Source organism: Paramormyrops kingsleyae, chromosome 18, assembly GCF_048594095.1.
Source record: "Paramormyrops kingsleyae isolate MSU_618 chromosome 18, PKINGS_0.4, whole genome shotgun sequence".
NCBI lineage: Eukaryota > Metazoa > Chordata > Actinopteri > Osteoglossiformes > Mormyridae > Paramormyrops > Paramormyrops kingsleyae.
In genome coordinates this window covers 22,559,972-22,572,864 of record NC_132814.1, presented here as the reverse complement: position 1 = coordinate 22,572,864, position 12,893 = coordinate 22,559,972, and the positions used below count along the sequence as shown (strand labels likewise).

The 12,893-nt window shown below is 40.8% G+C and overlaps 2 protein-coding genes across 2 annotated transcripts in view; one reads left to right on the top strand and one right to left on the bottom strand.

Moving 5' to 3' along the window:
- Positions 1-2,901: 2,901 nt before the first annotated feature.
- Positions 2,902-12,893, top strand: part of LOC111855285 (alpha-1,3-mannosyl-glycoprotein 4-beta-N-acetylglucosaminyltransferase C-like) — a 14,770-nt gene continuing 4,778 nt past the window's right edge. Inside the window, exons 1-2 of the mRNA XM_023834154.2 lie at positions 2,902-2,915; positions 11,792-11,904. The gene's annotated coding sequence lies outside the window, so the exon portion shown is untranslated. The remainder of the gene's footprint in view (positions 2,916-11,791; positions 11,905-12,893) is intronic.
- Positions 11,242-12,893, bottom strand: part of LOC111855286 (uncharacterized) — a 22,018-nt gene continuing 20,366 nt past the window's right edge. The window contains exon 6 of the mRNA XM_023834155.2: positions 11,242-11,879. Coding sequence (XP_023689923.2) covers positions 11,822-11,879 — 58 coding nt within the window. The 3' untranslated portion in view covers positions 11,242-11,821. The remainder of the gene's footprint in view (positions 11,880-12,893) is intronic.

Below are 12,893 nucleotides of genomic sequence, written 5' to 3'. Positions count from 1 at the left end.
ATTCCATTTATGCAGCCGGGCATTGTTCAGCTGCTTGTAAAATTGACTTAATAAATCCCCAGTGTACTTTGGCTCTTGAATGGTGCACCATTATATCCTGTTCTTAACATGGACATTCATGCTGAGCAAGTTTAGTCAGTCAACATGTCACTTAAAGTTATAGGGCTACCTTTAACACTGTCACATTATCAGATAAACCATGCATTGTTCATTATGGAAAAAGAGTCCTTAGTTTCTTTGTTTTTCTTTAATACAACATGTATTCATACATTCATACACTTAAAATGAGCAGCAGCATGAAAATTCATGTCTGAATCAAACCAAAAGAAACACTGTATACATAGTAATATTTTAATCTTTTCATCTCAGACTAGACAGTGACTTAAGGAACGCAGAGTTTATCATTGTGATGCAAACTGTGATTAAACCGTAACCATAAAAGGTAATCAAATGTAACATTTCACTTGCACTTTTACACACGCAACAGAAGGTAAACTGGCACTCGCGATTAGACACATAGTTATCCTTATTACTAACTGAATGGAAAGTCAGAATCAGAATTAGAAAAACATTATTGATCCCCGAGGGAAATTGTTTCTGCTACAACTGCACACATGGACGGAGACACCATCAGACACAATGAACACTGTATAACAAAATGAATGAAGGTATATATCTCAAACGAAAATCAAATATATAACATAAAATATATAGATTGACTAAAGGTCAAATTAACTACCATATAAACTCTTTAGGAGTGAAACTACATACTCTGTTTTCAGGGAACTACTATGTAAAACTGCGTAACTAGTTTGCTATTTGACTAGTTCACTGTGAGTTTAAATGAGCTAAATGCTGTATAGCAGAAGTGTCTGACAAGGTGCATTATATTCTCACAGTAGTCGCTCACAGAGCCAGAGGTATATTGCACGTTAATATTGATAATATTGCACATAGTGATGAAATATTCCACATTCAAAGGAGGGGCTTTGGTATGAGCCGTACAAGTCAGCAGCAGAAGTCCAGATGTTGCACATCATAGTAGAATATAAAAGATGGACTAAAGACAGAGTAAGGGAAGGAGAGAAGTAGCTTATTGTATGGGTGAGTGACTTTGGGTGTAATAGAGTCTGATGGCTGTGGGGAGGAAAGATTTCAGTGGCGTTCAGTGGAGCACTTCATGCTAGTCAGCTGGCACCTCAAGATGCTTCTTGTCCAACCACATCCCTGTGAAGTGGCTGATCTACATTTCCATCAACAGGCTGAAGTCTGGCCAACGTTCTCCGATCTGCGGCAGGTTCCCAGGTGTCCAGTTTCCCGCTGACCACAGAGCCAGCCTTCTGCATCGTTTTGTTAGGCCTCTTTGTGTTTGCCTCCTTCACACTGCTCCCCCAGCATATCACAGCGTAGAAGATGGCACTGGCCACCACAATGTCGAAGAACATCCGTTGCATGGTCTTGCAGACCCTAAATGATTAGAGTCTGCGTAGGAAAAATAGCCTACTCTGATTCTTATTACATGCAATCAGTGAGTTCTTAGACCAGTCCAGCTTACTGTCAATATGCCCCCATTAAGAACTTGTAGTCTTGAACTTTCTCTACATCTAAATTTGCGCCATGCAACGTAACGTAAGACCAATATCCAATAAACTAATGGCCTCTTTCAAATAGTGTTAGAAAAACTGAATCAATGAAAATGAACTAAATATGATGAATGGTGACCAAGTTGCTCTGGTGTTTTCCTGTCAGTTGGCCCTAATGTATGTCATTTTTTCCAGCAGCAGCATGAGAGCATTTCACTAATCCAATTGTTAAAAAATGGAGGCTTATCTGAAATAGAATTAGCCTTTGGTCCATTAGTGATGCAAAAGCTATTGCATTTGCTTGAGATGCAGAAATGGTGACCTGCGGGGGGGGGGAACACAAAGATATAGATGTATGTGAAAGATATTATAGTCTTCCTACACAAGCATGTTCATTAACAGTGCCAATACATATGGCCTACAGTAGCTGGACCTTGATCGCAACGTAAATACATTTAACTAACGTTAAGATACATTCTTGCAAATTTATCATTTGAATAGATACATTTTAGGCAACGTTGTCAGATTTTTCCTGTTCCCATGCCACTTCTGTTTTGTCCAATGACATTTTCATGCTTTACTGATATATTATGATCCCGGCTTTAACATAAAACGATATAAGTGCTGTAATGATGCAATAGCGCTGCCAACCTCGCTCTACAACTTCACACCGAGAGATCCTGAATGATATCTAACGAATTCATAGAATACCTTGAATTATTGTTCACTCAACCATTTGATTCATAATGCCACACCTACAGTACACAACATTGTTGACTAGAAATTTGTTTCAGTGCGTGAGAGCTGGCAGCCCTGAATATTATAATTTATTTTTGTAAGAATATTACTACGTATACGTACTTTTCTTTATAATATCAAACTGTTCCAAAAACGCTAAATCTAAAGCGATTTAGCGTTTTTGGAACAGTTTGATATTATAAAGAAAAGTACGTTCAGAATTTACATTCAAGATACGGCTGACTTACTTTACACATCTTAGCACATTTGCACATTTGCTACTTTTCCCATGTCATGTAGCCTATAATGATAAACAGGAAACGTCACCCGCAACCGCGAAGGTCTTCGGCCGCCTCTGATAGGTTGCCGGTCGCCCGTCGCTCCGCCCCCTGCCCGGCATTAATAAAATCACACCTTGGTCGGCAGTTATCTGCCGGGAGCTGGGGGTGCGGGTGCTGCAGCTGCAGCCGAGGCTCCGCGGGCGATGTGCAGTTCCGCTTGTCACACAGTTTCAGCTTTTACTCTTTCGCTTCTATTCACCCGGGCTGTTAATGACACCGTAAGAGCTGGGAAGCGACGTGTTTCCGCAGAAACGTGAGTCAGAATAAGGTCGTTAAATCGCACTTTGGATGTCTGCGCAGAACACGTGTCTGACAACGGAGCGATACAGGTTTCCAGCTGTGGATTTAGAGGAATGTAGTGTGTGTACCATGTCTGTTTGCACTAAATGTATGTTCGTCTTGATCTGTAATCCTTACCGCTGTATCCACAAGAATTTACCTCTTCGATCATAAAAGTTCATCTTATTTAATAAAAAGTGGTAAGTAACTCGTGTTTCTCATCTTCTCCTTTGGCGTAATTACTCTCTTTTTCCCCAAGACGACTGTTTTACAATATGGATTTAATGTAATTACCATTTTCCTACAGTTTCTATATATATCTATATCTACAGTATATATATATATAATACTACTTTAGGATTTTTTCTTACTACCATAACAATGGTGCCAGATTTGAGTAACTTTAATGGTTGTTGTAAATCGATGCCTACTGTTTTACTTTATTATGAATGAATTCCTGGTGTGTCAGACTGGGGGTTTCAGTCCCTCCCCTGTTCTGTGTCCCCGTTTCTTTGAATTTTAATTTTGTCCCATAGTACAAATACATGAAGTTAGGTGAAATAGTTTTTTTTCTGTGTTTCCCGTATCTTGTGACTGTGTGACTGCCTTACTATGGACTATGGACTCTGTATAATGTACCCCAGGCTTTGGCCTGACTCGGATATCCCAACTGCCCAGTGATCCTGTACTGGCTCAGTGGGTGAAAGATGGTTAGGTGGCCATGCACATAATTAATCACTTAGGGAAAGTACACTGTATGGATATAAGTATTGGGACACCTACAGGAACTTCTATGCCATCCCATTCTAAATCCGTAGGCATCAATATGGAGTTTGTCCCTCCTTTGCAGCTATAACAGCTTCCACTCTTCTGGGAAGGCTTTCCACAACATTTTGGAGAATGTTTGTGGGAATTTTTGCCCATTTATCAAGAATCACATTTGTCAGGTCAGGCACTGATGTTGGACGTGAAGACCTGGCTCTCAATCTCTTCTAGTTCGTCCCAAAGGTGTTTGATGGGGTTGAGGTCAGGGCTCTGTGTGGGCCAGTCAAATTCTTCCTTAACAAACTCACCCAACCATGTCTTTATGGACCTTGCTTTGTGCACTGGAGCACAGTCATACTGGAACATATGAGGTCTGAAGTAGCTAGCAACAGAGGGGAAACAAAATGGCTAATGTGAACAACTCATGCATATCATGTGAAAGAGCAGGTTTTGGTCACCACCGTCAGACGTCACCACCGTCAGGTTTATAGTCTGAGGACCTCCAAATGGTCCTCAACGGAGGCTAGAACATAATTGTTGATCACAATAAATACCAATATGACCAGCGATGCTTCATTAACCTCTTTTGTATTTTTTATTGATGTAATTCCCCTTATATTTCTTCCATGTCGTCCAACCCTAGGGGAGGGGGTGTGCCTTCCCTCTCTCTCTCAGTTCATTAAAAATCCCCCCCCCCAATCATTACACTCAACTTTCACTTTATGTTGACAAAAACAAAGTAATAACTGGAAAAAAACTCCAATTTTATGAAAAAAATACAAAATGAGGAGGCTGCACCGGTACGTTGCTGAACAGCCAAGACCTTGGTCTATAATGATATACCTTCAGATTTTGTCATTTAAGTAACTTTTTATTTTCAGAATTAAAACCTGTTTTATCCGAATTCCCAAGAATCAGTGACATATATAATTCAGATGCACACCCATAGAGAAGAAGCAGGCTGCAGTTTGCAAATACATACATGCATATATGTGTGTGTGTGTGTGTGTATAATATATATATATTTTTTTTATTTTTATTTTTTTCTTTTTCAAACTACAGCCTGGTTCTTCTCTATCTCTCATTAATGAAGGGCTTCTTCCTTGCTTTATAGGTCTTCAGTCCTGCTTCTAGGAGACCGATATGAACTCTCCTAGCAGTGCACTTCACACCTGCACTTAATGTCACCCTTTGATTCATAAGAAACTGTCTGAAAATTTGACGGTCATCTCAGCCATTAGAAAGTTGCTTCCACCCTCTACCTGGCTGGCCTTTGATCATTTCCAGAGTGTTCTGTTTCACCGTGTTCTTCTGTACTGCTGTCTTAGAAGCAGTGAGTCTGGAAGCAGTCTGCCTCGCAGTGTACCCTTCTGCCAGTAGAACCAGAACTAAACTAGGATATAAAAATGCAGATTTAAAAAAAATAAAAAAAATATGGAGTGGTCTTTTAATTCTTTTCCAGAGCTGAATATCATATATCATGATATTACCTAGACATATTTAAATATTTTTAATAGGCCCTATGTTGAAGCATTAAATGTTCACTGGCACTAAGGGGCCGAGCCCAACCCCTGAAAAATAAGCCCATGCCATTATCTCTCCTCCACCAAACTTTACAGTTGGCAGCATGCAGTCAGTCAGATAATGTTCTCCTGGCATACCCAGTGCCAAACCCAGACTCGTCCATCAGGCTGCCAGACAGATAGACAGACACGTTGTGATTCTTTCTTCCGCTGCTGGTGCACAGATTTTGTGCTGGAGTTAATGCCAGAGGAAGTTTGGTGTCAGCAGAGCGCTGCCGACTTGAACACACTATGCGCCTCAGTATTCGGCGACGCCGCTCTCTTACTTTACATGGTCCTGCCACTTAATGGCTGAATTTCTGTTGCTACTAACAGCTTCCATTTTGTAATAATACCAATTATATCTGGCAGGGAAGAAATTTTATGAACTGGCTTCCTGTGACAGCACCATGCTTGAATTCACTGATTCTGAAACACAGGATGAGATGTCACTATCCTTTGTGCAGTGATGAGGTGTTACTATCCTTTATGCAGTGATGAGGTGTTACTATCCTTTATGCAGTGATGAGATGTCACTATCCTTTGTGCAGTGATGAGGTGTTACTATCCTTTATGCAGTGATGAGGTGTTACTATCCTTTATGCAGTGATGAGATGTCACTATCCTTTATGCAGTGATGAGATGTCACTATCCTTTATGCAGTGATGAGGTGTTACTATCCTTTATGCAGTGATGAGATGTCACTATCCTTTATGCAGTGATGAGATGTCACTATCCTTTATGCAGTGATGAGGTGTTACTATCCTTTATGCAGTGATGAGATGTCACTATCCTTTATGCAGTGATGAGGTGTCACTATCCTTTATGCAGTGATGAGGTGTCACTATCCTTTATGCGGTGATGAGGTGTTACTATCCTTTATGCAGTGATGAGATGTCACTATCCTTTGTGCAGTGATGAGGTGTCACTATCCTTTATGCAGTGATGAGGTGTTACTATCCTTTATGCAGTGATGAGATGTCACTATCCTTTGTGCAGTGATGAGGTGTTACTATCCTTTATGCAGTGATGAGGTGTTACTATCCTTTATGCAGTGATGAGATGTCACTATCCTTTGTGCAGTGATGAGATGTCACTATCCTTTATGCAGTGATGAGGTGTTACTATCCTTTATGCAGTGATGAGGTATTACTATCCTTTATGCAGTGATGAGATGTCACTATCCTTTATGCAGTGATGAGATGTCACTATCCTTTATGCAGTGATGAGGTGTTACTATCCTTTATGCAGTGATGAGGTGTTACTATCCTTTGTGCAGTGATGAGGTGTTACTATCCTTTATGCAGTGATGAGGTGTTACTATCCTTTATGCAGTGATGAGATGTCACTATCCTTTGGTCAAGCATGTGCAATAGGTTCACTGTTAAGCTTGTCGGCGAATGGCGAATGTTAGACTTGGATAAGTTTGGTGTAGGTTGAAATTTTGGCATGCATCATCAGTAATGCTCCTCTGGCTCTTGTTGTGTTTCGACCTTTCACACTACACCTCCACCAAAGACGGCCAGCTCTAGGGTGATCAGCTCTTCAGGATGAACCATCCTTTCATGAATGTTTGTAAACCTAACTGTATGGCTAGGCGCTTGATTTTAAACAAGGACTCGATGAAACCTTTGAATGTGATACTGACAGGTGTGTCCCAATACCTTTGTCCACATAATGCAATTCCTGCAGTATGACACATAAAAATGTTTGTTGGCTTACAGTTTTACAGTTGCTAACAAGCATTTCGCAATGATTTTTTTTTTGTATGGATCATGTTTCATTGCCAAACAGTGGATCATATTTCATTGCTGTGACATAAAATGTGTCCATTAACCATGTCTTTCAGAATGTGTGCATTCAAACTCCAAGTACATTTTGCATTCAAAATACCTTCTAACTCCATTACTTTTTGCTACAATTTGCGACATTTCTACAGTTACAATATTCAAATATATTGAAAACCTAAACGTATGTAATATATAATGGTCAATAGTCGATAAGTGAGCTGGTGGTGAAATTTAACAAACACATGGACTGGCTGAGGTTCCCCTGAGGAGAAGGTTTGGGAACTGAAGCCGTGTTCATCTAGTCATCCAACTTCATATCAGTAAATTGTTGGAGAACAAAAGAAATTCTTGTTAGTTTGTATTGTATTACTATTAATTTCCATGTATTCTAAATGTTATTTTTTTGCAAATTTACACCTACTACCCAAATAGTATCTGTGTGAGTGGGTCATAAAAACCCGTGATTTTGACCTTGTGGGGACTTTTTTTTTTTTTCCAAATTTTACAATAATCCGTGACAACATTCCAAAAACTAAAAATGCCAAATGTATTGTATTTTGTTGGGTTATTTAAGGTTAAGGTTAGGGCTGGGTGGGGGTTCAGGTTGTCATAGTTCAGATTAGAATTATGCCCAATGAAATGAATGGAAGGTCCCCATAAAGCTAAAGATACTGTGTGTGTGTGTGTGTGTGTGTGTGGGTGTGTACAGCAAAGTTGTACATAGATCAAGTAAGACAAGTTTCTAGAGGAAGAAGAATTGTAAGAAGTTGAGGAAGAAAAATGTATTTTTGTAAAAAGACCTGTAGCAAAAAAAATGATGCTGCAGACAGGAAACAGGAGACCAATGAACACAATTTGGACTTGCAGTCCTCTTCGTTCGTATGTCTGAAAGTTCGTAAGTTGAAAGTTCGTAAGTAGAGGAGCGGCTGTACTATAAAAAAATTATTAATATATAATTTTTTTCTGGAAATGACTAATATATGCAGAAAAAAAAATAATGAAGCATATTGCAGCATTTTTAATTCATTCCTGTAATATGAACTTCAGTATATTCTGTAGAGGGAAAAGGTGTTATTCTGTAACCGATCATAAATTTGTGTGAACAATTAAACAGAATGGAATACCTTCATTGTCATTATGGTGTGTACAACAAAATTTGGTATGCAACTCAATGCAGAAAGAAAGAAGTAAAGGAAAAAAAACTGTCTGGATGAGGAGTAAAGTGCAAGGAGGCGTGACCATAAGGAAACTGTGCAATAAGTCGACAATATCAACAGGTGAGAGAATGCAGCAGGTAGTGGAAAAGAGAGTGGCACGAATAAATAGGGCGATATGATATGTGACAGTACAGCAAGCAGGACTGATTACTGCTGATTCAGCAGGGCTGTAGCTCTGGGGTAGAAACCGTTCGTCATCCTTGAGGTGCGGGCCTAGATGGCTCTGTTTCATCTGCCTGATGGAAAGAGTGAAGAGATGGTTATAGGGGTGTGTGTGGTCTCTGATGATGCTGGTTGCTCTATGGAGGGTGAAACATGTTATCCAGGGAGGGGAGCACAGATCCAGTGATCGTCTGCGCCGTATTGATGACTCACATTAGTGATTATTCTTTTATCAGCAGCAGAGCAACAACTAAAGCACACGGCGATCTGAGCTGTCTCAGCACACCGGCCTTCCTGATGGATCTCAGGATAGCCCTGGCTAATGCCTTCTTAATCAGTGAGGTAGTATTTACTGTCCACGCAAGCTCATCTAAAATGTACGACTCTAGGAATTTGAAACTGGAGACACTCGCCTCCTGGTCTCCATTTATATACAGGAGTGCATGTTTTTACTGGCTTTCATGAAGTGATGATTAGTTCTTTTGCTTTAGCTGCACCCAGATTCTGTTCTTCCTCCCTGTAGGCAGCCTTGTTATCAGAGATCAGGTCATTTTGTTAAAAAAAATGGCCGAAAGGGAAGGTGAGGGTGGGGCATCGCACGCATTCCTGAAGCGCGCGGAATGTGGCACAAAGATGTTTCTAACCAGACTGCTTGGGGACAATTAGTTAAGAAGTCTAATGTCCATTTAAAGACATGTTGACAGAGGCCCAGGCCACAGCATTTGGAAATTAGTTTCAATGTAATTACTGTGTATGACCGCTCCTTCCTAAGTTTAGTTACATTATTAGCAGCACACAAGTTCTACTGCTTCCGCCTGTTGTGACTCGCGTGCATAACCTTTGCAGTTAGGAGAACATCAAATAAGAGGGTGACGATCTGGAAGTATTTTAAACTTTTAACAGGAAGCAGTAGAACAGCGATTGTTCTGCTGTTGCCAGTGGGTGAAACGTTGTGGGTCATCTTAAGCATTCCACACTTGCGTATGCAAATGCCTCGGAAATTCTTAAAACAAGATGTACAAGATGTTTTTAGTTGCCTAATTAACGATTTTTTGTCATGCATTTTTTCTTCTGTGTTTACTAGTTTAAAGGCATTAATAATATATGAAGTATAATATGTAAATTATGTATATTTATGAGATTAAAATATTAAAGTAAAAAGAGCTCTTGTATCAGAATCAGTATCAGCAGTTGTGTATCAGAATCGGATCGGAACTGAAAAATTGTGGATCGGCCCATTCGAACTTTGTACGCATAGTGATGCTCGCCTTGAGGGATGTGGGGACAAGAGGCCGGGAGAGAGGCAGGTTGAAGATGTCTGTACGGCCTGCGACTAACTGGTCGGCAGAGTGTTTGAGGATGTGTGCTGGTATGCCGTCATGCCTTGCTGATTACCTTGCGCTGGCTTTATGGAGCTTACATTACGTTGTGTGCTTTAATGTGAGCGCTGGTGTGCGCTTGTCCAAATACTTTCATCAGAGCTTCAGTGTTGTCACTATATCAAACCGGGCAAAGAAGCAGAATAGTTCCTCAGCTAATTAGGCATCCGGAAGTTGATTATTGACTGGTGCACTGCCGTTCGTGTCGGGTGTCGTCATTATGGAAGTGATCTCGGGCCTCCAGACTGTGTCCATTGGCAAAAATGTCCTGCATCTCTGATCTTTGTATCTTTGTAACACTTTACATGAGGGAGCCTACTTTCACTTCCTCTCTGATGCTGATGCTCTCCACACTTTGACTTTCGACATGGACTGATTGTTGGTTTTGCATGTGGCTACACCAGGTTTGTTAGGTCTAAGCGAAGACGGTATTCTTAAAAAAACACTGGCATGTGTCCTTGGCTTTTGAAGCTAAGAAAGTCTTATCTCTGTGGAGGACCCCAGACAGGACTTAAAGTCACCGATACAACAGAACTCTCACCTTCTCATTTTCTTTTGTTTAATACTTCTTTGGTTTTATCTCCAGAGTTGGTCATTTTCATTGGTGTTTTCATCCAGTTTCCCTGGTTTGCCTGGACAGTTTGGTTACTGTGTACACTCTTTGTAGGGCAGTAGTCATCCCCACGGGGAAGTTCTGCTAGAGGACAAGCTTGAATGAATGGCCACTTTATTGTCAATCAGAACATACACCGGTTCGTGCACATCAGAATGAAATTACGTTGCATTGACTCGCCATCGGCCTAGCAAAGTCTGTTAATACTCGAAGAAAGTTAAACGTAAAAATATAGAGTCTAAATTGAAAATAAATAGGAAGTAGAATATATGTGGAACTAACATAACAATATATTAACCGCAGTATAGTGGCAGAAACCCGTCTACGTCACTGTTTCGGTTATAGTGCAAAAAGCTTGGGGGGGGTGGGGGGGGGGGGTGAGTGCACAGGGTCAGCCAGTGTGCAGCGCCCATGGGGCTGGGGGGTTAGGGCCCTGCTCAGGGGCTTAGCAGGTGGCATTGGTCTTTCAGCCTTGGGATTTGAACCAATGCCTTTCAGTTACATAGCACAGAGTCACACGCCCATAAAGGCTTGGAGAATGCATGCATTGATGTTTGCCGAAACTATTATTGGATTTCTGCCTCTAGGATATTGATGTCCTAATTAAGAATACAATGTGCCATTAAGTTAATTTTCCTCTGAATCACTTTCCGTTAGTGTTGGCTGGACTGAGACAGGCAGATGTTTTTTTAAAAGCAGAAAGGAACTTAAGTGGCTCTGGAAATTATAATGTACCCATTTCAGTTGGAAATTTCTGCAGATTCTGCAGGCTTAAGCTTTGTTTAAAGTCATGTTTAAGTCACCCTTCTCAGTTACAATGTTCCACTTTTTCCAGGTTTTATTCAAAGCATCACATTGCTCTTAGGATGCAGGCTGAAAGTCTACTGAATTATGCATAACCATAATTACTGAATGGATCGGGACTGATGTTGCTGAGTGATGTAGGGCAGGGATTAATGAATTATACAGTAGTTTGCTAGTCAGTGACTTTACTTCACAGAGAGGTAAATTATGTGCCTAGATGCCATAGTTGTCAAATGTTGGTAGTCACAGTACTTTAAATAAAGGTCTCGGAGCTGACAACCATCTTGACAACCATCATGTCTGATTTAGTTACATTTGTGGTGCTGGTTGTAGATCTGTAGATTCAGTTCCTGTTATATTTACTTTGGACAATAAACACAAAACCAAACCCCAATGTGTACTTGGGTAAAAGCAGGAGTACATGACCTTCAAAAGCATTTTTAAGGTGAAATCACGCCATCAGTTAACATAAATCTCCTTCGTGGAATGAAGTTCTTCGTATGGCTATGAATGTGCAAAAACTGGGCGCTGGACATCTCATCTTCTCATGTCTTCCAGGTCTCTCACATCCAATTAACACGGACGAGCTCAGCTGGAACGAACAGGACTACGGAGACGGTGGTGAGACCTTCCAGGTACTGCGGAGCTGCACAAAAGAAGGAACTTCATTTGTAACTAGACTTTCACTTTTTTTTTTATCTTAAATGGGGAATTTCTGTTGAACTTTTAGGTCATTTGGATTAGTTAAGCTGATTGCACTCTGTTCAGTATCATGTAATACACTGGTTCATGGTTTTTATATGTAAAGATTATGTATGTATGTAAAACAGCTACATTGCCCATCTACAATGACAAAGATATTCTGTTCTGTTAATATCATGGGACTGAAGTCTGGGCACACCTACTGAAAATTGTTTGTTTTTCCATGAGATAAAGACCCTAAGCGTAGCAAGAACCATCTTGTGGACCAGGAAGGTGATGTGTAAAGCCTGAGTGGAGCTTGGTAAATTGGATAACGAGGGCACTCTGATGGGGAAATTGAGTACAGGTGTCCACCGTTATATTAAGGCAAGGTGTAGGAAGGAAAGGGTCAGGTTTCTCTTGGCGTTTGACTTATGGTCTGGAGATACTGGTAGGTAGGTGGGTGTGGTGGTAACAACGTGTACTGAAGCTAGTTGGGTTTTAAGAGCTTTATGTAAGTAGGCAAGTTAAAGTTGTTAGGTTTGGAGTTTTTGGGCTCTGTAGGTGGGTGGCAAGGAAATCATTTTTGGCACCGGTATCCTGACAGTGATGTGCGTGTGATTTGTGTTGTATATCCAGACAGTCACGTGCACGTGATTTGTGTTGTGTACCCTGACATTAGTGTACCAATTATTTGTTTGGGATGTCATGCTGAAGGGGCTGTGTCCTTGAGTATGTTCTGGAGCTGGGTTTCACAGTTGGTGAAGTTTGGTGAATAGGAGGCCAGTCAGACTCTAGGCTGAGTGCCCCCCCCCCCCCCTCCCCAATTCCCAGACTGAAGCACTGTAGAGTTGATTTGGGATATGTTAGTTCAAAGAGTAAGAGCAAGGTAGTCAACTTGTGCCCAGAATCTGTAGGAACTCCTTGAGGATTGTTGGAGAATCATTCCAGGTGGCTATATCTGGAAGCTGGTTCAAAG